At 46.7% G+C, this 26705-nt stretch overlaps 1 protein-coding gene across 1 annotated transcript in view; it reads left to right on the plus strand.

The window, feature by feature from the left end:
• Positions 1 to 26705, plus strand: part of LOC134573608 (transient receptor potential cation channel subfamily M member 2-like) — a 447574-nt gene that overhangs the window by 105605 nt on the left and 315264 nt on the right. Inside the window, exon 9 of the mRNA XM_063433396.1 lies at positions 14888 to 15088. Within this exon, the coding sequence (XP_063289466.1) occupies positions 14888 to 15088 (201 nt within the window). The remainder of the gene's footprint in view (positions 1 to 14887; positions 15089 to 26705) is intronic.

Below are 26705 nucleotides of genomic sequence, written 5' to 3' on the forward strand. Positions count from 1 at the left end.
ATATGGACTTGTATTAGACTGTCTTTTTCCCTTTATCTATGCTGTAGGTTTGGACTACTAAAATAACCTAACAGCCAGGAGATTTAGGCGAATATATTGCATAAGAATCACATTACTGGAGAATACAGCCGTTCGCATGATTTCATGCGAATTCCCTGTGCTCTGAATAGGTGGCCGCCATTTCGGGACTTTTCCACGTGTTCGCGGCCATCTTGCGTGCGAACAGCGGTGTTTGCCTGTGAACGCATGGAACTGAAATCGGCAGCGCAAACAGGCGAATACCGCTAAGACCTCCAGACATCCAGAACTTCGCACGGAAACTACCGAACGACCGGCCGTTCGGTAGTTATACTTAACTTAGTATGGGGATTCTAGCGACCACAAAGATGCGAATGGATGGCAAGAATTTCGTCTATTTTACCGTGCGAACGGAGACCGACCGCAAGGCCAAAACTCATGGAACTATTTTCGGCTAGTTGGTCTGTGCGGTCGGTCAAAACTTTGGAGCCCTGTATCTCCCGAACCATCCATCCGAATGGGCTGATTTTTGGACAGACTGTTCCCCTGAACAAGGGCTATTTGGGGATACAAGATTTAAAGCTGTACCCCCTGTTTTTGGGGTACATCCAGAACTTGGGCAAAATAATGTATGTTTTAATTGGGTTATGTGCTTATCTGAGGGGAGGAGACGTGGGGGTGTTACCATGCATGTGATTGGTCAATTTCATCCTCCCCCTGGGAGTGTCCTGTATGTACCTGATCCTAATAAAAAGCAGGCTGGGTGTTCCAGTCCTCAGACCTCTTCTGACCCTCAATACGTAGCCTTGTCTCGTTATTGGAGGGAACTGCTATATCACACTGGGGATTGCTATGCTCTGCATATTCCCCTGAGCTCTTAATCACTTAGCTCTTTTAAGAGCTTGTTCCAGATACGCTCTCCAGGAGGAGAGATCTTCCCCACACGTTCCTGAATGCTGAAGGTTCATTCCAGGGTGGACGGAAGACGGCGCGGCTCCAGTTAAGCTACGGCGGTTGTGGAGCCTGCGGTGGTTGTGGTGTCGTCTGCAGTGCTTGGAGTCCTCTGAGAGCGCTAGGAGCATCCATCAACGGAGGGTACTCGGTCGGAGTACACGGAGCTCCGTTACATTGGTGGCAGCGGTGGGATGGCGTCCTAGTGCGAGGAGAAGCAGCTCAGAGACACGGGTAACGTTTGGAGTTACAATTGAGGGCAACGCTAGCCATTGGGCAGCGCCCCTAGCTACAACAGGATGGCTTCCCTAGTGCGAGGAACAGCATCCTGGGAACACCAAGCAAAACTGGACTATTGGTATAGTCACGTACAGTTTGACGCTATGCTGAAGCGGCGGTTGGCTATCTACGGGCCCCTCCTAACAGAGGAAGTTGTACCGATAGTGAGGAGAGAACTGGCGGAGTATCTGCAGATGGAAGCAGAATATCGGGCAGTGAGGGCAAAGTATTCCGTCCCTGCGCCCCAACAACAGCGTGAGTTACAGGGGGCCGAAGGTGCCGTCCTTCCCCCCCAGCAGCAGTGTGTCCTACAGAGAGCAGAGACAGTTGGTCCCTCTCTACAGCAACAGGACCATGGTAAGGGAGTGGAGACAGGCGGTCTCCCTCTCCAGCGGCAGTGTGTACCCCAGGGGGCCGAAGGTGCCGTCCTTCCCCCCCAGCAGCCGTGTGTCCTACAGAGAGCAGAGACAGTTGGTCCCTCTCTACAGCAACAGGACCATGGTAAGGGAGTGGAGACAGGCGGTCTCCCTCTCCAGCGGCAGCCTGTGTTTCCAGGAGAGGAGCACAGCACCCCCTCTCCCCAGCGGCAGCTTCCCCCAACAAGGGGAGACACCAATCCTCCAGACGGCGCAGATGGGACCGTGGTCTCTGTGCCTGACCTACAGGGATGCTGGACAGCCCTTCCAGATCCCCAACTACCCTCACCGGGACACCCAGAGGAGGGGGTAAGTACAAATTCCCCTCCCCAGCTAACTCCTAGCGTGGCACCAGGGTTAACGGAGGCGATGCTAACCCCTCCTGACGTCCATGTTCCCTTGACTACTGAGCCGGACTATGGTCTCAGTACCCCAGCGGAAGAGCTGGCAGCTGGACAGAGCGCAGTCGGCCTCTGCCCTACCTTTGTCCCTGGTCCAGAGCCTGATGTCCTGCAGGCTACCCCAGCGGAAGAGCTGGCAGCTGGACAGAGCGCAGTCGGCCTCTGCCCTACCTTTGTCCCTGATCCAGAGCCTGATGTCCTGCAGGCTACCCCAGCAGAAGAGCTGGCATCTGGGCAGAGTGCAGTTGGCCTCTGCCCTTCAAGTACCCTCGGCATGTGGCCTCATTACCACAGCAAAATACCCAGGTGCAGTAATTGTGTCTTGTGGGTGGGTCACCCTTGTACCTGTTTGTTGTGGGTGGGCTACTCTGGCATTTGTTTATTGTGGGTTGGTGGATCGACTAACGGAGGCACTGACCGACAGAAGGTCAGGTGCCTGGTTAGTCTTCCCCCCAAAGGGGAGATGTGTGACGAAGTGCCCTTCGCCACTTTGTCCTGGAGAGGCCTGCTTGCCTGCCTCCTCCCCTGCGACTATGGTCCTGGACTATATTGCACTGTAAACCCTGAATTCAGGCATATGGACTTGTATTAGACTGTCTTTTTCCCTTTATCTATGCTGTAGGTTTGGACTACTAAAATAACCTAACAGCCAGGAGATTTAGGCGAATATATTGCATAAGAATCACATTACTGGAGAATACAGCCGTTCGCATGATTTCATGCGAATTCCCTGTGCTCTGAATAGGTGGCCGCCATTTCGGGACTTTTCCACGTGTTCGCGGCCATCTTGCGTGCGAACAGCGGTGTTTGCCTGTGAACGCATGGAACTGAAATCGGCAGCGCAAACAGGCGAATACCGCTAAGACCTCCAGACATCCAGAACTTCGCACGGAAACTACCGAACGACCGGCCGTTCGGTAGTTATACTTAACTTAGTATGGGGATTCTAGCGACCACAAAGATGCGAATGGATGGCAAGAATTTCGTCTATTTTACCGTGCGAACGGAGACCGACCGCAAGGCCAAAACTCATGGAACTATTTTCGGCTAGTTGGTCTGTGCGGTCGGTCAAAACTTTGGAGCCCTGTATCTCCCGAACCATCCATCCGAATGGGCTGATTTTTGGACAGACTGTTCCCCTGAACAAGGGCTATTTGGGGATACAAGATTTAAAGCTGTACCCCCTGTTTTTGGGGTACATCCAGAACTTGGGCAAAATAATGTATGTTTTAATTGGGTTATGTGCTTATCTGAGGGGAGGAGACGTGGGGGTGTTACCATGCATGTGATTGGTCAATTTCATCCTCCCCCTGGGAGTGTCCTGTATGTACCTGATCCTAATAAAAAGCAGGCTGGGTGTTCCAGTCCTCAGACCTCTTCTGACCCTCAATACGTAGCCTTGTCTCGTTATTGGAGGGAACTGCTATATCACACTGGGGATTGCTATGCTCTGCATATTCCCCTGAGCTCTTAATCACTTAGCTCTTTTAAGAGCTTGTTCCAGATACGCTCTCCAGGAGGAGAGATCTTCCCCACACGTTCCTGAATGCTGAAGGTTCATTCCAGGGTGGACGGAAGACGGCGCGGCTCCAGTTAAGCTACGGCGGTTGTGGAGCCTGCGGTGGTTGTGGTGTCGTCTGCAGTGCTTGGAGTCCTCTGAGAGCGCTAGGAGCATCCATCAACGGAGGGTACTCGGTCGGAGTACACGGAGCTCCGTTACAGTGTCAATCCAAATCTGCCAAGTGATCCTATGTAGGAGGAACAGTCCCTATTCTGCTCTGTGTCAGTGTGTGTCAGGGTCCCTGAGGACAGGTGTCAATCCATATCTGCCAAGTGACCCTATGTAGAGGGAACAGTCCCTATTCTGCTCTGTGTCAGTGTGTATCAGTGTCCCTGAGGACAGGTGTCAATCCATATGTAACAGAACTGTAACAGAACATTATCATCTCCTAAACTTTGTGGAATAATACAGTGAATTACCTTATAAATCATTTGTTCGGTGGTCTGGACTCATTCCTTATCAGTATATTCCTACCAAATACTGGAATCCCTTGATGTGTGATTAAAACATACTTTTCACGGGCACTTCGAATACAGTCGAAGTGCCGAAGCCGTCGAAGTGCCGAAGCCGCCATTACAGCCGAACACGTGGCGGCGGCCATTTTAGTGCAGTCGAACGCGGTCAGCGGTGAACGGTACCTTCCACTGTCCTTCGACACCACGGCTGGAGACTAAGTCCCGTTCGAACGTTCGAACACCCATTCGGAAGGGACTTTGTCATCTTTTCCTAGGAAGTGGATCACCGCCCGACTGGCAATCACCGCAGAAGTTTTAACCGCGTTGTACTTCGACACTTCGACAAAGTCGAAGTGCGTTCGACTATTTGAACACCGCCTTCGGTTGGGAATTTACCGTTTTTAGGACAGAAATAGACCGACCACATAGCCTGAACCTGTGGAACTATTTTTGGGTATACATACAGGCGTGCGGTCGGTCCAAAGGGACTTTTTAATATCTCTGGAACCACTGGACGGATTCTCACGAATTTTGAATATGTTGTTCCACAATTTATGTTGTCCATAAAAATATAAGTTTTATTCCTGTGCTATGTAAAATGGGAAAGTTATAAAAATGCATAAAAATTTATAAGTTTTAGCTTGGAGATAATTGAGTAGATACAGTAGGAAACTCAATTATCTCCCAAGCAGAGGGGAGGGAACCTGTGGGCTGTACCATTCTGTTATTGGTTATTTTATGCCTCCCCCTGGGTGTGTCCTGTGTGTACTTTTTGTAATAAAAAGCAGGCTGGGTGTACCAGACCTCAGTTCTTCTTGACCCTTCAAAACGTAGCCTCGTCTCGTTCTTGGAAGGGGATTATTTGGGAATATTACTCTGCGCCTGTTTACAGCTGAACCTGAATCTCTCTGGATATCGTGGATGGGATTATACCAGCTCTACTTCTCCACAGCAGCTTGCCAGGGAAAAGGACGTCTCCAACGGCAGATACCCTCTCTCTACCTGGGTAGCCGTTACACCATACCTGCCAAGTGACTCTATGTAGAAGGAACAGTCCCTATTCTGCTCTGTGTCAGTGTGTATCAGGGAATATTCCCCTGTATAACAATGTTTGGCATTTAGTGAATATTCCCCTATATAACAATGTTTGGCCATCCAGGGAAAGCACTCAAGCGAAGGGGAGGGGAGGTCGGTGTTCACTGGGGCATAACAAGGGACCACACACCAGTTATTTAGGAAGACGGACAATGGGGTACGGACAACTGAACATAAGGGATTAGAGTCTGCTCAATATATGTCTTATTTTACCTATTGTACAGGGTTGCTTAATATGTTGGTGCTATATAAATATTTGCAATGATATGCAACATAAAGAGTTATTTGGTAGCTATTGAGGAGGCAATGTGATTGGCTTCCATTTGCTATGGCATCACAGTGGGGAAGTTCATGTATCTAACATCACAATTTTGTACCAGGAGATTTGTACATTCAGTGAGAAGGGAGCTTGTGCGGGGGTCATTAATGGGGACCCTTTCCAATTATCATCATATAACAAACAAAGTATAAATACATATAGTTACATATATTTCTTGTTACATATACTAGGTCAACTGTATCATCTCAAAAGACAAAAAAGAAAATATGAAATAGTGCAATATGTCACTTGTATACTTGTGTACTTGTTCAATATAAGTGACATATTGAGGGGGCGGAGCCAACCGCGAGCCGAGCTGGACGTGCTGTAGCTGAGCTCCGACTGGGACCGCGGGTAATCCACAAACATCGGGCGAACAACGCAATATGGGACACCCCAGAAAAGGTACCAACCCAGCTCAAACCTCCCAGAGGCAGTCCGCAGCAAAAACGGGCGCTCTCACTAAATTCTTTAAGGATAATCCGGCGAAAAACGCTGATGAAGTAGGCCCCAAAATGGCGGCGGAAATTTTAAACGAGCAAGCTCCATCCTCACCCCCATTAAGCCCAGCCAGCTCAGACACGGCCTCCACACATATCGATGCAGATCTAAGAGCTATACTTAACAACCTGCCTACAAAACAGGATATTCAGGCTTTAATCCAGAAAATGGAATCCTCATTCCAAAATAAACTAGACAATATGGCGGCAGAGGTTAAAGGGGTAGAGGAAAGATTAGAAGCACTCGAAGATAACCAAGACCACACACTCACCCAGGTTCAGCAGGTTCACCAGGCCCTAGAAGCACAAAACACCCAGATGGCCATGATGTACAGGGCTATTGATGATATTGATAATAGGGGAAGGCGCAACAACCTGCGACTAAAAGGCGTACCAGAAGTTGAAGGGGAAAACCTTCCTAAACTACTACAGGAGCTATTCAATTACTTACTCCACAAAGATCCAGCGGAGCACATTCTGTTTGATAGAGCCCATAGAGCACTGAGACCGCGAGGCCCGGCCTCTGATGCCCCAAGAGACATAATTTGCCGTTTACACTACTTTGGGACTAAAGAAGAAATACTGCGAGAACTAAGAAAAACATCCCAACCGTTACTATTCCTTGGGGCCCAAATACAAATTTACCCGGACCTATCCTGGATGACTCTACAAGCTCGACGGGTTCTAAGACCCCTGACAGACCTACTACGTGCCAGAAACATCAAGTACAGATGGGGTTTCCCCCTCTCGCTGACGGCCACACACAACGGAACCACCGCTACCGTGACCACTGCAGAAGATATCGCCACATTTACATCTACTTTAAACATACCCGACGTGCAGATTCCCGATTGGTACGGCCCGATTCAAGCACCCCATAACTACCCCCGCCCTCAGAGAGCGAGATGGCAAACACCGCCAAAGAGACGTCGCAACGATCACCATCTTCCCCAGCGAAACTCACAAGGACAACAGGCTGAACCACACCGAAACTGACACCCGGGACAATATTACGCCAGAAAAGACCGAAAAACCATATGAACGACCAGTAAGACGTTGCCTATATTTTGTTTACAGACCACCATTCTGTTTACGACCGACCAGGAAAATCAGCAAAAAAGGACTCAGACATTGGTTTCACACTGTATGAGGCCTCACCTACCTCTTCCCAGAAGCAACAAGGATCCCAGCACAAAGGTTTCTCTGGTGACTCACAAAAGGACTTTACCACTGGGTCAACACCGAAAGATAGGTCTGTGCAACCCCAAAAGGACTTACCGACCCAAACCAGTGACTCTCACCGCCAGAATGGGATAGGTAACACACAACTGGTATTTGGGAGTACCCCCTCCTCTTCAGCACATGCCAGAGCGGAGAGCTGGGGTTACCTATCTACCTAGAGATTTTCCGAATGTGTTGAATAACTTTAACATGTTATTGTTCAGATTTGCCTCTGTATTCACTCTCCTACCCTCCCTCCCCTTGGCTAACCTACCATCCCCCCTCTGAACCGCTTCCCCCAACTGCTATGGCCCTCAGGGGCGACCGGGGGCTGGAGGGACCCAAAGGGGCGACCCAGGGTCCTCTCCCCCACAACGTGCTCTTTCTCCATCCCCACCTTTCTATCATTGTGTTACAACATGTATCAGAGGGATATTGAAGGGGAGCGGGAGTATGGGAGCGGGACGGGGGCCTAGGGGAACTATGACCAAGAGAGAGCGAGAGAGAGTGCTAATCTAGCTTGACACCTCACACATCCCTGTCTAAGTAAGCTGCTCTAAATTACCCTACGGGCCCAGAGGCCCACTTGCAGCGCATAGAAATACTAACAGAAATACTAAGCCCGAAACCCACTACCATCCACAATTAGTCAGGTGGATTACCCGCCACCACCCCTACGTCGCACATACCAACCTAGACTTCCCCCCCACCACAGATAGACTGTGGAACCCTCTGTAGCAGCACTACAAGCCCAAGCGGTGCCTTACCTGCCTCCCTGCGCTCACCTAGCACGCAAGGGGAGAAGCCACCGGCTAAAGGGGCTTACCCATTCATAATACTAAAGCACTCTCATTCGCTAGCTCCAGAGTTTATCCTAAGTCTTTGTATATAGTTGGATTTAATCCGGTTTATTTTTTCTTTGTTTTTCTTATTGTTACGCTGATAATTGCACCTAACCTAATTTTCTTGGAATCACCTCTCCGCACACACTAATATCTAGACAACCGCTACCCGAACAACCCTACCACTCCACACTCTTTGAAATAGGGAGCTTTTCCCTCTCCCTGACTGTCCTACCATGGCAACTATTCGTATAACGACACTGAATGTGAGAGGTCTCAACTCCCCTCTCAAAAGATCTCTGGCTCTCAGGGAACTTCACGACCTTAAAACAGATATAGCGTTTCTACAAGAAACACATTTCAGAGCAGACTCAGCCCCAACCCTACGCAATAAACATTACCCACTGGGCTACTTTAGCAACTATGAAGGTTCCAAATCAAAAGGGGTGGCCATTCTGATAAATGCACACATACCCTTCACGTACTTGTCACACCAATCGATCGCAGATGGCAGGCTCCTGATAGTCAAAGGAAAGATAGGGAACTCAGTAGTGACCCTTGCCAACCTATACCTCCCCAACATAAAACAATGCACATACACCCGCAAATACCTGGCTGCAGTAGACAAAGTCACGGAAGGGTTACTTATTTTAGGGGGAGACTTCAACATTTCAATAGACTCTGATCTGGACACTACCTCCAAATACACCAAATACAACGCAACCTCCAGGTCCAGAATTGTCCAGCTCTTAGACGAGCATCATCTCTTCGACTGTTGGCGTGTGACACACCCCACCTCCCGAGACTACTCCTTTTTCTCAGCGGTTAAACACACATACTCAAGATTAGACATGCTTTTTCTCCAACATAGACACCTTCACCTCATACAGTCCTGCGAATATGGCCCTATTACCTGGTCTGACCATGGCCCCCTCTCCATGACAATTCGGATACCAAACCTGATCCCATCAAGATCACAGTGGAAGCTTAATGACACACTACTTAATGACCCAGTCAATGTAGCCTCATTAAACGAGACACTTACTAAATACTTTGAGGAAAACTGTACACCCGCAGTATCGCCCACAGTTGTGTGGGAAGCTCACAAAGCCGTAATAAGAGGACACATAATTGCCATAGCTTCCAGACAAAAGAAAGCGAGGGAGGCTCAGATTACATCCCTCACGAAAGACATCAGACACCTAGAACGCACCCACAAACATCACTTGCACCTAGATACCTACAAGGAACTAACGGACAAGCGTTCCTCTCTCCAAACACTACTAAATGCAAAAATCCAGAAATCTCTCTTTTACTCCAAACATAAATACTACACCCAGAGCGGAAAGTGCGGCCGCATGTTGGCCAGGGCAATACAAAAAGAGAGGCAACAAACATACATAACCCATATTAAAAAGTCCACCGGGACTATGACTCACCTATTACCTGACATAATGGAAGAATTCCACTCCTACTATACAAAAAGGGTAATAAGCGCTCTCTTCTCAAGGGTGAGCAGCAGTTCACCAACAAGGTGTTCCCTCTACCTTGTGATAAATGGACAGATAAAATAGAAAGGTGAACAGCGCTAAAGATCAGAAATTGTACATACGTTTAGTAGAAATACTGGCCAGCGGAGTAACTTAAAAAAAAGGAGAAACAAAGATACAAATAATGGTACAGTATGTATGAACGATATAATTCCACAAGAACAAAGGTGTTATATTCACACTCACACTTTGAGGAGCTATATCAGCTCGGTGTTAAGAGCTTGGACGGAATAATCCCCGTCTATGGATTTCTTGAGGTTCCAGATCGTTGGTAAGTTTATAGGTGTAAGTATTCGTTATATGAAAAACAAGAGTAAAATACGCCACATGGTCTAGTACGTAAATATAAAATATTGTAGTAAGAGTAGATGATCCTACTTACATATACTAGAGCAACAACCTGCTCTAGTTTGGAGAATTTCAGGTGGAATAATCCCCACCTCGGGATATAGTGGACCCAGGTATAGCAGCAAAGCAGTATTAAATAGGAAGGAGGACAAAAAAAAAGGACTGGATAGTTTAAAAATTATATATACTTTAATACAATAAGTAAAAAGTGAATAATACACTATAAAACCAGTCCTGTATAAAAGTCCAAAATTCTTCCTCACTTGACGCGTTTCGCCGAAGCTTTCTCAAAAGTGAATGCATTCACTTTTGAGAAAGCTTCGGCGAAACGCGTCAAGTGAGGAAGAATTTTGGACTTTTATACAGGACTGGTTTTATAGTGTATTATTCACTTTTTACTTATTGTATTAAAGTATATATAATTTTTAAACTATCCAGTCCTTTTTTTTTGTCCTCCTTCCTATTTAATACTGCTTTGCTGCTATACCTGGGTCCACTATATCCCGAGGTGGGGATTATTCCACCTGAAATTCTCCAAACTAGAGCAGGTTGTTGCTCTAGTATATGTAAGTAGGATCATCTACTCTTACTACAATATTTTATATTTACGTACTAGACCATGTGGCGTATTTTACTCTTGTTTTTCATATAACGAATACTTACACCTATAAACTTACCAACGATCTGGAACCTCAAGAAATCCATAGACGGGGATTATTCCGTCCAAGCTCTTAACACCGAGCTGATATAGCTCCTCAAAGTGTGAGTGTGAATATAACACCTTTGTTCTTGTGGAATTATATCGTTCATACATACTGTACCATTATTTGTATCTTTGTTTCTCCTTTTTTTTAAGTTACTCCGCTGGCCAGTATTTCTACTAAACGTATGTACAATTTCTGATCTTTAGCGCTGTTCACCTTTCTATTTTATCACTCCTACTATACGAATTTATACAATCTCAGGTCCCAACCGCCAGACCCAAAGGACATACAAAACTTTCTCACCCAGAGATTAACACAAACGATACCACCCAATGCCAGACAGGCACTGGACTCTCCACTCACACCAGAGGAATTCTCACTAATCACACGACAGTTGCCATTAGGGAAAAGTCCAGGGCCTGATGGATTCTCAGCCAAATACTTTAAAACATTTTCCGCGACCCTGAACAAGCCGTTCCTACAGGTATTTAACTCCTTACACCAAGGTCACACCCTACCGCGAGAAACACTTGAAGCCCATATCACACTCATTCCCAAACCAGGCAAGGATATGACGGAATGTGGCAGCTACAGGCCCATCTCACTAATAAACGTAGACTTAAAAATCTTTACCAAGATACTGGCAGTCCGTCTCAAGCCCTACCTACAGGGACTTATCCACCCAGACCAATCAGGGTTCGTGCCAGGCCGAGAAGCCAAGAATAATACCACCAAAGTATTAAATCTCATATACCATGCAAAGATGAACAATGACCCAAGCCTTATCCTCACGATCGACGCCGAAAAGGCGTTCGATAGGGTGGACTGGACCCTGTTACAAGCTACAATGCAGGCCATGGGCTTTGGGCCCAACTGGTTAGCTTGGCTCTCAGCCGTATATTCCAGACCGGGGGCTAAAATAAGAATAAATGGCCAACTCACAGACACAGTCCACATTTCCAATGGGACGAGGCAAGGGTGTCCCCTTTCTCCCCTCTTGTTCATCCTAACACTAGAACCCTTCCTCCAGGGAATTAGAGACAACCCAAATATTCAAGGGATACAAATAGCAGACAAGGAGTATAAGGTATCAGCTTTTGCGGATGACCTTTTATACACAATTCGAAACCCCGAAACCTCGCTCCCTCACCTGCTACAGGAAATTGACCAATATAACTTGGTGTCCAACTATAAGATGAATAGCAGCAAAAGTGAGATCTTGCCTCTAACCATTCCAGCAGAGCTAGGGGACCGACTTAGGCAGACGTACCCCTTCCACTGGCCACAGAACTCAGTCAGGTACCTAGGAATACAGCTCACAAATACACTCAACAAAACATACGAACTCAACTTCCCCCCACTACTGGCCAACATTGATAGAGACTTAAAAAATTGGAACAAACCCCAATTCAGCTGGCTATGCAGAGTACACATACTAAAAATGGCCATCTTGCCGAAATTTCTATATATACTACAAACACTGCCTATAAAAATACCAGCTGCCTTCTTTAAGACGGTAAAACACATCTTCTCCACTTTCCTTTGGGCTGGTAAACGCCCGAGAACCCAATATACACAACTGACGAGACATAAGTTCCACGGAGGCCTAGGAGTACCGGACATAGAGACATACCACAAGGCAGTGATCCTGTCCAGAATCTATGATTGGACTAATACCTACAACCAGACACAATGGGTACAAATAGAAGCGACAAGCCTAAAAGTTCACATCAACACAATACCCTGGCATGAAACGGGCCTACCGTGGATTAGACAGGACCACTCAGACCACCCGACAGTAATCCCTACTCTGAAATATTGGAACACTATCAAGACACTTGAAAACATTGCCCCCTACCCCTCCCCACTATACCCAATAACTAAAAACCCATACTTCAAACCGGGCCTCTCACAACACGCCTACAGTAACTTTGGGAACCAACCAGAACAACTACATCTGAAAGATGTAACCAATAGGCAAGGAATAGTCCCACTGGCGGATCTAATCCAAACGCCCACACACACACCCATGCAACACTACCATTACGCACAACTCTCACACTTCCTACAAGCGCACCAATCACTCTCACAAGGACACAGACCAATGTCCACATTCGAACACAGGGCCCTCCTGGGGAAAATGAAAAAGAAACACATCACCGTGTTCTATAAAATCCTTCAGATGACCGTACATGCCCAACTCCCAGAATTCACAAAGTCATGGGAAAAAGAACTAAAGATTACACTGACAAATGACGAATGGGAATTGATATTTAAAAACACCTTTAAGTCCACTACTAACACTATTGCCCAAGAGAGTAATTACAAGCGCATCTCTAGATGGCACTTTACTCCAACCAGGTTACGCAATTTCTTCCCGAACGCTTCCAACCTCTGTTGGAGATGCAAAACAGACATAGGGACTCCGGGCCATATCTGGTGGTTCTGCCCCATAATTCAAACATACTGGAGCAAACTAACCACCATAATGCAACTTATAACAAAATATGTGGTACCGCAGTCTCCCGAGGTCCTCCTTTTCATGCTGTATCCCACCGTTCTACCGAAATCAACACGCCTCCTGCTTAACCACCTGCTTACAGCAGCTAATGCCCTAATTCCTCTCAAATGGAAGCAAACCAGACCCCCATCTATTAGGGAATGGATCACCAAGGTGGACTCCATCAGGCAGATGGTGGAACTCTCGCACTCCATAGCAGACACATATGATGTATTTACATACACTTGGGCACCCTGGGATTCTTATATCAAAGACTCAGCATTATCCCCTCTTCACAATACTTAACCCACAGAGCTAACCATGGGCGAGTTTGACGAAGGCCCTCCCGTGCAGAAGTCATCCCTTAGAGTAACGCTATTGATACCCCACTGAATGTAAACCTGTCGCTATCGATATTGTACTAGTGTTGTTTAAAAGGTTAGACATTCCTTAAATGTTCAGCGGTACACAACTGTCATTTTACCCCAGAATACTGTGTGATATAATATGTTCTGAACTGTTTTGACTCATATGTTCATGTATTGTAAAGTGCAAAAATGAATAATAAAAATTTAAAAAAAAAAAATAAGTGACATATTGCACTATTTGGTATTCTCTTTTTTATCTTTTGTTAAGGTGTTGGATTTACACACAACACTTTGTGGGCGCAGTTTGTCACTTTGTTATATTTTGTATCGCTAGCTAGGTTCTGTGAATCCTAGCTGATTTACTGCTGCCAATTCTACTACCACTGTAGTGAGTGCCTATTTTTGTTTTCCTGTTCCCAATTATCATCATACCTTGTGTAACGTATTTCACTGAGGTGGTAGATGATAATAATTGTACCCAATTGACCAATTTGTTACATCTGAATGTGACTGAATGATGGTTTAGGGACAGTCGGTATTGTGATGGAGCTCCCTGTACCCTGGGTTCTTCTGCCAAGCTCACTCCCTAGCTGGAACTGGGAAATCTTAAGCGCTTCTGCCCCAGTTGCCAGAGTTTGACAAGGGGTCCTTTTTGAGCTTTTCCACCAGGCTGCAGCTCTCCTACCAGGCAGGTATCATCACCTCTACCTTTCCACTTCAACCCTGCTTTCAGGCAGGTATAGTCCCTTCTGCCTACAGTGTTTGCTATTGCTTTTACAAAGTTCTAGCTGCAGCCAGCAAAAAGGTCCAAAGACTCTGTCACTGGGATCCATAAAAGTCCACAAGGAACTGACATACAAAACTTTATTTTTTCTTGGGACTGGCCCAAATGCTTCTATCAGAAAACATACAGGGAACTATAATAAGACAACAACATATCTACAAAGGGATGCGGAAGTCAATAACCAAGAAAACATATCATTCCTGCCTGCACAATTAGCAATATGCAATTCTACCTAAATATGCAAATTAACAAGCTTTGCTACTCAGGTAGTGCTTATAGATGTTACCACCAACAGAGGGCTTTATACAGGCTCAATATCCTAATCCACTTAGTTAGTAACAAGCATCAGCAGGACAGGAGAGCACACAAAACAATTTACAATATACAAACACATTATAAACACACTGCACCTATAATGGGTGCATGGTGACTGAGACATAGGAGCAACTTAGAAACCTTTGTAACCTTCTGCTCCCAGTGATGGTGACTATTGTCACATATATATTGAGGAACAAATTAATAGTTAAACTGGAATTTTATTCTTTGTGTAATATCTTTCTGTTTCTGTTCTACAGACAATCTACAACTCTATGTGTAATAACACTCCTTGCGTCATTGTGGAAGGATCAGGTCGTGTTGCTGACATCATTGCACAGGTCGCTGACCTCAGTCCTTCCAGGATAACCATCTCCTTAGTTAAGGAGAAGCTGCAGAACCTATTTATGGACACATATAGCAACTTCACAGAGCAGCAAATTATCACGTGGACAAAGAAAGTAAGAACACTGATACCATGTACCTCTTTTCTTCACTCTAGAACCTTTAAATCACGGTTCCTGCAGGCATATTGGCTTCACTATGACTCTGGTGTACAGGGGTGGACTGAGAACCCTTAGGGCCCCTGGGAAAAATAAATCAAGGGCCCCCTTACCCATGCTCCGCAGCAAGCGCCACCCTTGTCCCGCCTCCCTACACAATCTTTAGACACAAGGAACAAAAGTGCAATAATCCCTTTGAGGCCCCTAGTAGAGACTACAATTGAGGGCTAATGTGCCATGGAGTGGGGTATTTCTAGCAGAGGCCATCTCAGCGTCCATTAGATAGCCTCTGCTGGAAACAGTCGCCTCCAGGACCCAGTAGAGATTACAATTGAGGGCTACTGGGCCATGGAGGGGGGGTCTCTCCAACACTCTGGTTCCTATTTACAATATAGCAACACAACATAGCTTGCTGATACCTAGGCCAAGTTGGCTCCTCTTACCTTAATTACTGTTGCTGGCTGGCAGTCTATGGGCTTGCTGGAAGGCTGTGGGCTTGCTGGCTGCGGCTGGCAGGCTGTGGCTTGCTGGCTGCTGTGGGCTTGCTGGCTGCGGCTGGCAGGCTGTGGCTTGCTGGCTGTGGCTGGCAGGCTGTGGCTTGCTGGCTACTGCCGGCAGGCTGTGGGCTTGCTGGCTACGACTGGCAGGCTGTGGGCTTGCTGGCTGTAAGCCTGTGGCTTGCTGTAGGCCTGTGGGCTGGCTGCTGGCCTAGCTGGCCTGTGGGCTGTCTGGCTGGCCTGTGGGCTGGCTGCCTGTGGCCTGGCTGGCTGGCTGGCTGGCTACTGGCCAGCCTGTGGGCTGGCTGGCTTGTAGGCTGGCTGGCTGGCTACTGGGGCACTTGTAGATTATTTAAAGAAATAATCCATGCACAATAACCACTACTGCTCTGTGTAGTGGTTATGGTGCCAAGAGGGCCGGGACCCCCTCCCAGAGTAAGTAGTCAAACCGTTTAAGAACAGTTTGACAACTTACCTGGGGTCTGCTGGGATATGGGGCTGTAGTAGGGTATAGGAGCAGTGGTGCAATGTGTGAGGGGTGCAGTGTGTGTGGAAGGTTCAGTGTGTGTGTGGGGGTGTAGTGTGTGAATGTGTAGGGTGTGTGTGGCAATGTTAGTATGGGGGGCTGTGTATGGGGGTCTGTGTGTGTATGGGTGGGCAGTGTATGTGTGTGTGTGAGGCAATGTGTGTAAATGTGTATGGTGTGTGTGTGTGGGCAGTGTGTGAATGTGTGTGTGTGGGGGCAGTGTGTGAATGTGTATGGTGTGTGTGTGTGTGGGGGCAGTGTGTGAATGTGTATGGTGTGTGTGTGTGTGGGGGGGCAGTGTGTGAATGTGTATGGTGTGTGTGTGTGGGGGCAGTGTGTTTATGGGGCTTGAGTTCACTCTCGTTAATGCGACCACCAGGAATCCCTGGTGGTCACAGTGTTGAGAGTGAACTCTAGCCTGTAGCTCCAGGGCTAGAGTTGACTCTCGCAAGAGCCGGAGCGTTGCCGTGGTAACCGCGGCAACGCTCTGTGCTTGCGCAAGAAAGACCCAGAGGAGCTGCAGGCTGAGCTCCCGGGTCCTCTCTTCCTCCCTCCCCTGCCCGCACGGTGCCTGCGGACTGGGGAGAGAGATCGTCCGCCAGTGATATATACAGCCCCACTGTGTGCCTTTTTGTCTCCCCCAGTCCCTCTGTATGTTTCTTTCTCCCCCTCACTGCTCCTCTGTGTCCATGTCTCCCCTCTCCTTCCCAGTCTCTCTTACCCCTCAACCTCTTTCTCCCCATCCCCTTGTGTGTCTCTCTCCTTTCTCCCTTTGTCTCTCTCTTCCCCTCTGTTTCTTTCTCCCCCCTTTCCCTGTGTCTCTCTCTCCCCCACATCTCTCTCCCCCTGTCTCTTTCTCCCTCCTCCCCCTGCGTCTCACTCTATTCTCCCACTGTCTGTTTCTTCCCTCTTCTCCTGCCTCTATCTATTCCCCCACTCTGTTTAAGTCCCCCATCTATCCCCCCTCTCTGTTTTATTCCCCCCTATCTATTCCCCCTCTCTGTTTTATTCCCCCCTGTTTTAGTCCCCCCTGTTTTACCCCCCTGTTTTACCCCCCTGTTTTATTGACCGCCCCGTTTTATTCCCCTCTCCCCCTGTTTTATTCCCCCTGTTTTATTCCTCCCTCCCCCCCTGTTTTATTCCCCCTCCCCCATTTTATTCCCCCCGTTTTATTCCCCCCTCCCCCCTGTTTTATTCCCCTGTTTTATTCCACCCTCCTCTCCCTGTTTTATTCCCCCCTTCCCCCCTGTTTTATTCCCCCCCTGTTTTATTGCCCCTCCCCCTGTTTTATTCCCCCCTTCCCCCATTTTATTCCCACCTCCCCCTGTTTTATTTCCCCCCCCTGTTTTATTCCTCCCACCTCCCCCTGTTTTATTCCTCCCACCTCCCCCTGTTTTATTCCTCCCACCTCCCCCTGTTTTATTCCCCCCTCCCCCATTTTATTCCCCCCCACTCCCCCTGTTTTGTTGCCCCGTCCCCCTGTTTTATTCCCCCCTTCCCCTATTTTATTCCCCCCATTTTATTTCCCCCTCCCCCCTGTTTTATCCCCCCCATTTACCGAGGGAAGTCTGAGGGGGCCGGCCGCGTTATATGCTGGAGCCGCTGGTCCGGTCCTGCGACACTCCTGTCCTGGCTGTCACTAATGCTGAGGACGGAAGGAGGGAGGAGCATATGCTGTGCTGGGAATTGTGGGAACCACAAAGGAGCATGAGAGAGAGACATGCTCCTCCCTCCTTCCGTCCTCAGCATTAGTGACAGGCAAGGAGTGCTGCCGGACTGGCCCGGTGGCTCCAGCGTATAACGTGGCCGGCCCCCTCAGAGTGTATGCCACCGGACCGGCCACCCGGTGGCACCCTGATGCCGCGGCCCCAGTGGGCAAATCCAGCCCTGCCGCCGGGCCCCCTGATGGCAGCCCTGGCGGCGGGCCCCCCTCCCGGCCAGGCCCTCGGATCATGTCCGAAGTGCCCGACCGGTCAGTCCGCCCCTGCTGGTGTAACTGCAGCCGGTTCGCTTATTTACCACTATAACGTCTTAAAACATAGAATTTAGCAGGGCTAACCATACAGATATCTTAGCCACAATATTATATAGTTGGTAAGAGTTTCTCTATTTAAAATATATAAATAATTGAAATTCAATGAAAATTGGAAGCAATGACCTTTTGTCTTTTTTAAATAGTTTATTGAAAATAAATTGTAGCGGGATCTGGGTAACCCGGCTGGTTATCCCCGCTAGTAAGGGAAAACAAGACATATTTTCCCCAGTAACCAGACAACACACAGTTCCAAGGGCACAACAACAACTTTATTGGCCACAGCTGGCTTTACACTTCCCCCATGCAAGGGGTGGCACACACATGAAGACAATGGCCCCAGGATCTCTCCCCTCAGGGGGTCGCCCAACGGAACTGGAACCCTAGTCTCTTTGTCCCTTGTTCCCGTTACTCAGTGTCCTCTGCCTGGACCCTCCCCGTGTGTGGGACAGAAACTCCAGTTCCTTTGTCCACAGTTTCTGCCACCCTCTGTACCTGGGAGTCCCAGCGCGGGAAAGATTCCTGCCTCCAGGGCTCCCAGGCCCAGAAAGCTCGCCATTGTCCCCAAGAGAGTGCGCCCACCAATCTCAGGGAGCCCCCCGAACAGTAACTGCCTCCGTTTGTGGGATTCCTGGGTGAAACCAGGCAAGGGAAGCGTCCTTGTTCGGGACACAAATGCTCCCCCTGGCCAACGTTGTCTATGCCAATCATTAATTACTTCCCTTACGGTTTCACACTTATGTTGTGAAATGCCAACATTCTAATTGATTGGTGTCAACACTCCAATCCGCGAATGCTCGCCCTGGATGGCGTTCGTCTAACGAACAGGCTGCCACCCAGGGTCGGCACGAGCCGGCTTCCCTTGCGGTTTGTGGTTTTCCCACCTTGTTAACTAGGTGCGAACATTCTAACGAGGTGAACGTTCCAAACAATCATTCTAACTGAGGTATCGAGGTACATGTTAACGGTTCGATTAACCCTAACCCGGAGCATCTCCTGGAGCTTCTGCAGCATTTCCCCGCACAGCCTCCGGTACCCGGTATGGGGTCTGCCGCAGAGGCTGTTGGTCGGGGTCTCTATGGGTGGCCAGGGGGTGTACCCTGGCAGGTTGGAGAACATGGTTCGCTTGATGAATGTAACGGATCACCTTGCACCCCGACTGGACACCTCCATTGACGCATGCTTCCTAATTGACGCCGAGGACCATAAGCTCCACACCGGACACCACAACCACAGCAGACTCCACAACTGCTGTAACTTAACTGGAGTCTCGCCATATTCCTTCCACCCTGTATCAACCTCTGACATCCAGGATTGTGTGGGGGAGACCTCTCCTCCAGGAGAGCGTAACAGGAACAGCTCTTAAAAGAGCTAAGTGATTAGAGCCCAGGGGAGTATACAAAGTATAGCAATCCCCAGTGTGATTATAGCAGTTCCCCACTGTGACAGATCCATCTGTATAGACTGGGATCGCTAGTTCGTCTGTTTGCCCATTTTCGGCTATTTGCCCGTTCGTATGCCCCTGTTCTAGGAAATACCGATTGAAACTACCGAACGGACGGCCACCCAGGAGAGAAGTGTGCTGCTGGTTAACCTCTTGGCCCCAATTAGAACATTGTGGTTAACCGCAGACACCTCTCCATTCTATCCGTATGCAGGGTGGTCGTCGTTCGTATGCCGAACCATGAGGTGGCGGCCATTTTAAATGCATGAAAGACCAGCGGTGTTCGGCGAGGATTCCATGGAACTATAAACGGACACTTTATCTAGCGAACACCGCTGAAACGACCGATCATCCTTCGTTTTTGTCAAGGCATACAAATATCGGCCCGTTCGGGAGTTTGGAACGTACGAATGGACTTAACCCAGATAGTTATCCCATGGAGTCAATCGTATACCGAAAGACATGTGAAAGACTTTGACTCCATGGCGATTGAACTGTACGCATTGGATCTGAGCTTTATTCGGTAGAAATATGCACTCAGATCCAGGCTATCTGGGGATACGTCGCACGAAGCACATACTTTCGGTAGTTTTATACTTCTATATATTTATGTGTATTTAAAACGGCGATTTGCCTCTATCCCTGGAGATAATTAGATTCCATCCCAATTATCTCCAGGATAGAGAGGAGGGATTTATGCATGTAAGGGGAGTGCTTAAACCTGAGCCACTGCGATTGGCTACTGTTCAATACAGGGAGTGCAGAATTATTAGGCAAATGAGTATTTTGACCACATCATCCTCTTCATGCATGTTGTCTTACTCCAAGCTGTATAGGCTCGAAAGCCTACTACCAATTAAGCATATTAGGTGATGTGCATCTCTGTAATGAGAAGGGGTGTGGTCTAATGACATCAACACCCTATATCAGGTGTGCATAATTATTAGGCAACTTCATTTCCTTTGGCAAAATGGGTCAAAAGAAGGACTTGACAGGCTCAGAAAAGTCAAAAATAGTGAGATATCTTGCAGAGGGATGCAGCACTCTTAAAATTGCAAAGCTTCTGAAGCGTGATCATCGAACAATCAAGCGTTTCATTCAAAATAGTCAACAGGGTCGCAAGAAGCATGTGGAGAAACCAAGGCGCAAAATAACTGCCCATGAACTGAGAAAAGTCAAGCGTGCAGCTGCCAAGATGCCACTTGCCACCAGTTTGGCCATATTTCAGAGCTGCAACATCACTGGAGTGCCCAAAAGCACAAGGTGTGCAATACTCAGAGACATGGCCAAGGTAAGAAAGGCTGAAAGACGACCACCACTGAACAAGACACACAAGCTGAAACGTCAAGACTGGGCCAAGAAATATCTCAAGACTGATTTTTCTAAGGTTTTATGGACTGATGAAATGAGAGTGAGTCTTGATGGGCCAGATGGATGGGCCCGTGGCTGGATTGGTAAAGGGCAGAGGGCTCCAGTCCGACTCAGACGCCAGCAAGGTGGAGGTGGAGTACTGGTTTGGGCTGGTATCATCAAAGATGAGCTTGTGGGGCCTTTTCGGGTTGAGGATGGAGTCAAGCTCAACTCCCAGTCCTACTGCCAGTTTCTGGAAGACACCTTCTTCAAGCAGTGGTACAGGAAGAAGTCTGCATCCTTCAAGAAAAACATGATTTTCATGCAGGACAATGCTCCATCACACGCGTCCAAGTACTCCACAGCGTGGCTGGCAAGAAAGGGTATAAAAGAAGAAAATCTAATGACATGGCCTCCTTGTTCACCTGATCTGAACCCCATTGAGAACCTGTGGTCCATCATCAAATGTGAGATTTACAAGGAGGGAAAACAGTACACCTCTCTGAACAGTGTCTGGGAGGCTGTGGTTGCTGCTGCACGCAATGTTGATGGTGAACAGATCAAAACACTGACAGAATCCATGGATGGCAGGCTTTTGAGTGTCCTTGCAAAGAAAGGTAGCTATATTGGTCACTGATTTGTTTTTGTTATGTTTTTGAATGTCAGAAATTTATATTTGTGAATGTTGAGATGTTATATTGGTTTCACTGGTAAAAATAAATAATTGAAATGGGTATATATTTGTTTTTTGTTAAGTTGCCTAATAATTATGCACAGTAATAGTCACCTGCACACACAGATATCCCCCTAAAATAGCTATAACTAAAAACAAACTAAAAACTACTTCCAAAAATATTCAGCTTTGATATTAATGAGTTTTTTGGGTTCATTGAGAACATTGTTGTTGTTCAATAATAAAATTAATCCTCAAAAATACAACTTGCCTAATAATTCTGCACTCCCTGTATATGTCTCAGTCTTCCATCTGGTCTCCTAGGGGAGTGTCCACCAGGTGGGAGATCTGCATAAATACCGGGCAGGTAGCCCTCAGTAAACACATTCCAGTTTTACCCTCAAGACGGAGCTTGGTCTCATGTTTGGAGGGGAATTGCTACTTGGAAAGATTTAGCCGTGAAAGGAGTTCGGCTGATTGCATGTTCGTGAGTTACTGCATTTCCCTATACTCCGTTCGGGAGTTTGACGGTCGGCCATACAAAGCCTGCATTTCTGTAAAGGGGGATTATCGGCTAAACGGCGGTTTCATCTATTTAAGCAGGGAGTGTCTTAACACCCACAATAACGAGACGAGGCTACGTATTGAGGGTTAACAAGAACTCTGGTTTGATGAGCACAAAGGCATTTCTTTTATACACATTTTTCCCACAAGGTTACCACCCATGTGGACCTTGTGGAGCACAGGACACAAAGTCACCAAACCAATAGAAACAATAATTAACATAGTAACACTCCCACATACAGTCAGGAAGCCCTCCCCTATGCCTGTGATATAATTAAGCTAGCTTATGGAATAACTTAATTATCCACAGGCAGAAAAAACATACATTTTTACAAACCCCAGAAAGTACCCCAAAATACAACATATCCCCATAAATGTATGTTATATCCCTGGATAGCACTGATCTGGGTTAACAACATATCGAAAAATCACCCAGATCAGAGCAGGGGTTCAAAAGTTCCATGGAAGTCACAGTTGACCGACCGCACGGACATTTTCTTGCCCAAAACAGTTCCAGAGAATTGGACTGTGCGGCCGGTCTATTTCCAATGTTAAATTCAGTTCAAATAGACGAACAGCAACCGTTTGTGCAAACCGTCAATGTTAAAGTGCCGTTCGAACTGTCGAACAGCGTTTGACTTCAGTCGAAGCGTCGAAGTATGGAGAAGGTGAAGTTCAGCGGTGTTCTTGCCGTCACAAATCCAATTTGAGTTCCATGAACTCGATGACCAAACACCGCTGAACACGTTTGACTGAATTAAATCTGTCAATCATAGCCAGGGGAGGTGTGGCTAGGGCTGCATAAACAAAAACAAAGTGATTTAACTCCTAAATGACAGTGAATTGAGCAGTGAAATTGCAGGGGAATGACCTATACACCAAAACTGCTTTATTTAGCTAAAAACTGCTTTATTTAGCTAAAGTAATTTAGGTGACTATAGTGTTCCTTTAATGATGCATAACCTTCACAGTTGGTTGGCTAGTGATGTACCGAACGGTTCGCCCGCAAATAGTTCCTGGCGAACATAGCGTGTTCGCATTCGCCATGGTGGGCGAACATATGCGCAGTTCGATCTGCTCCCTATTCGTCATCATTGAGTAAACTTTGACCCTGTGCCTCACAGTCAGCAGACACATTCCAGCCAATTAGCAGCAGACCCTCCCTTCCAGACCCTCCCACCTCCTGTACAGCATCCATTTTAGATTCATTCTGAAGCTGCATTCTTAGTGAGAGGAGGGGCAGTGTAGCTGCTGCTGATTTGATAGGGAAATGGATAGCTAGGCTAGTGTATTTAGTGTCCACTACAGTCCTGAAGGACTCATCTGATCTCTGCTATAATGACAGCACCCCAAAAAGCCCTTTTTAGGGCTAGAACATCAGTCTGCTTTTTTTCCTGTGTAATCTAATTGCAGTTGCCTGCCTGCCAGCTTCTGTGTCAGGCTCACAGTGGATACTGTGCCCACTTGCCCAGTCCCACCACTCATATCTGGTGTCACAATAGCTTGCATTTAAAAACAAAAAAAAATGTTTTCACTGTAATAGATTGAATGTCAGTTAGTTGTCTGCAAGCGTCTGTGTGTCAGGCCTACAGCGTGTACTCTGCCAGTGCACTTTGCCACTCATATCTGGTGTCACAATAGCGTGCATTTAAAAACAAAATATTTTTTTCACTGTTATAGATTGAATAGCAGTTAGTTGTCTTCAAGCGGGTGTGTCAGGCCTACAGCGTGTACTCTGCCAACCTCTGCCACTGCACTTTGCCACTCATATCTGGTGTCACAATAGCGTGCATTTAAAAACAAAATATTTTTTTCACTGTTATAGATTGAATAGCAGTTAGTTGTCTTCAAGCGGGTGTGTCAGGCCTTCAGCGTGTACTCTGCTAACCTCTGCCACTGCACTTTGCCACTCATATCTGGTGTCACAGTAGCTTGCACGCATAGTACCACTAATCCAAAAAAAAATGACAGGCAGAGGCAGGCCACCCCGCAGGGGCATTCGTGGTCATGGTGCTGTGATTCCCTTTTGCCCTAGAATAATGCCCAGTTTTCAGAGGCCACGTACCCTGAACTTGAAAAGTTCTGAGGACATAGTTGACTGGCTAACACAGGACACCCAATCTTCTACAGCTTCTGCTCGGAACCTTGACGCAACATCCTCCTCCAGCTTAGCTTCGGGCACCTCTCAAGATACCACTCACCCGCCTGCTGCCACCACCAACACTAGCACCACAGCCGCTTCACTTTATCTGTCAGAGGAGTTATTTACACATTCGCTTGAAGAAATGAGTGATGCGCAACCATTATTGCCAGAGGATGTAGATAACAGGGATATGTCTCAGTCAGGCAGCATTACACACATGGACATACGGTGTGATGATGATGATGATGTTGTACCCGCTGCTGCTTCCTTTGCTGAGTTGTCAGATACAAGCGGTTGATGATGACGATGCGTACATGGATGTCACGTGGGTGCCCGCTCGGCAAGAAGAAGAACAGGGCAAAAGTTCAGATGGGGAGACAGAGAGGAGGAGGAGACGAGTTGGAAGCAGGGGAAGGTCGTCACAAGGAGCTGGTGGCACAGTCAGACAGCATGCATTGGCACCAGGGGTCAGCCCGACAGCACGCCAATCAACGCATGCTGTTGCCACCACCAGAATGCCGTCATTGCAGAGCTCAGCAATGTGGCATTTTTGAAATAAAAATATAGAGTCACAGCGTGTTACCCAAATAGATACCAAAACACTCAAAACACCCGTGTGGTAACCTCTCTATCCACACTAAAAATCACAAAATAATATACATACAATGGGTGGAGTAGTTCGGTTCAGGGTAAAAGATGATGGTATGGAGACAAATGGAATAACTGTGGAGATAAAATAGTGTACAAGCACCTAGTGCAATATCATACAGTAAAAGTTAAAACAATGTAAACTATGTGATTCAGTACTCACAAGGAGGGAGACAATTGGAAATGGCTCAATCCAGACGCCTGTGGGATAGTTAGAAGGGATCCCACTCCCTTCCAAAGTGCAAATAGTGCTTCACAGGTCTCAAGGAGGAATGTCCACACCAACAAAATGTTAGGGACTAAATCCTTTTAATGTAGATAAATAAAATGCAGGTAGCAATGTATAACAAAAACAAAACAAAAAAAAGCAAACTCAATAAAATCCACTAAGACTGTGGTAACATGAATAAGTCCTCTGTGGGGGTAAAAAAACTTGCAAAACGCCTTTCGCCCAAGTCCTGGGCTTCCTCAGTTGCTGGTGGTGTCCTGTTTGATGGTATCCTTATATATCAGTTCAGGGAAATGCTTACTGCCGTGTTCGCGCGCTTTCCCTGTTTCCGGTCGCGCGTCTATGACGTATTTCCGGTCCGCGATCTGTAAACTGGATCGTTGTTGGAACGCATATGCGTTCCACATCTTCAACAAACTTTATTGTTCTCGTTTTTCAGTCCGTAAACAGTGGGAATATCGGATTAAGTGTTCGTTTTTAATGCAATGCATGAGAAAGTAAAAATAAATTAATCAACCAAATACAGATTTTCATAAATAGAACATATAAATGAATGAAAATACAAAGTATTGTAGAAACCCTAAAAATGAAGGAAAGTGTGTTCCTGAGTGTATATATTATTAATTATCTTTGTCTTAACAGTAATGTAGATCTTATGTGCAAAAATAGTGATAATTAATACAAATATTTATGGGAGATGTAATAGAGAAGAGAAGGGCAATTCCTGAAAGGGAAATCTAAAACATGTTACAGAAAGAGCATAAAAGTATTGAGCCACGTGGATCATATAAAAATTGATTATAAAATTAGACATATTAGACATATATACATGAAATTAGACTCTCATTAGAGAGGTACAACTCTGGCATAATTTCTAGAGGTCCCAATATAACTGTATAAAAATAAAAATAAAATTGAGAATGCTATATTGGTATGTTAGAAGATGGTATAAAAAATGACCTATTTCGAAATCAGCATTAAGACCATTAGGTATGAGAGCATTAAAGTTAAAAATAAATCTCATTTCTTCTTTACCCAGCTTATTAATATAATTGCCTCCCCTCCAATCCTTTTGAACGAATTTTATTGCACAAAAAATAGGCCTGTAGGATCTTGGCTATGTTGACTTTTAAAGTGCTGGGAGACAGAGTGCGTTTCAAGGCCTCTTTTGATATTTCGGACATGTTCCGCAATCCTCACGTTTAAAGGCCGTATCGTTCTTCCTATATACAAGAGATTGCAGGGACATTTCAGGTCATAGATGATTCCTTTAGAGTGACATGTAAGGTGATACTCAATTTTGTATGGTCGTCCTATTGTTCCACCTATATCTGTAAGGTGTCTTTTTTATTTTTTGTGACTCTGCATGGTAAGCACGCTCCGCAGCCATAAAAGCCTATCAAATTGTCCATAAAGTGCTTGGGTTTTGTAGTTTCTAAATTGCTTCTGACTAACATATTTTTGAGGTT

The sequence above is a fragment of the Pelobates fuscus genome, chromosome 1 (assembly GCF_036172605.1).
Source record: "Pelobates fuscus isolate aPelFus1 chromosome 1, aPelFus1.pri, whole genome shotgun sequence".
In the NCBI taxonomy this organism is placed as follows: Eukaryota; Metazoa; Chordata; class Amphibia; order Anura; family Pelobatidae; genus Pelobates; species Pelobates fuscus.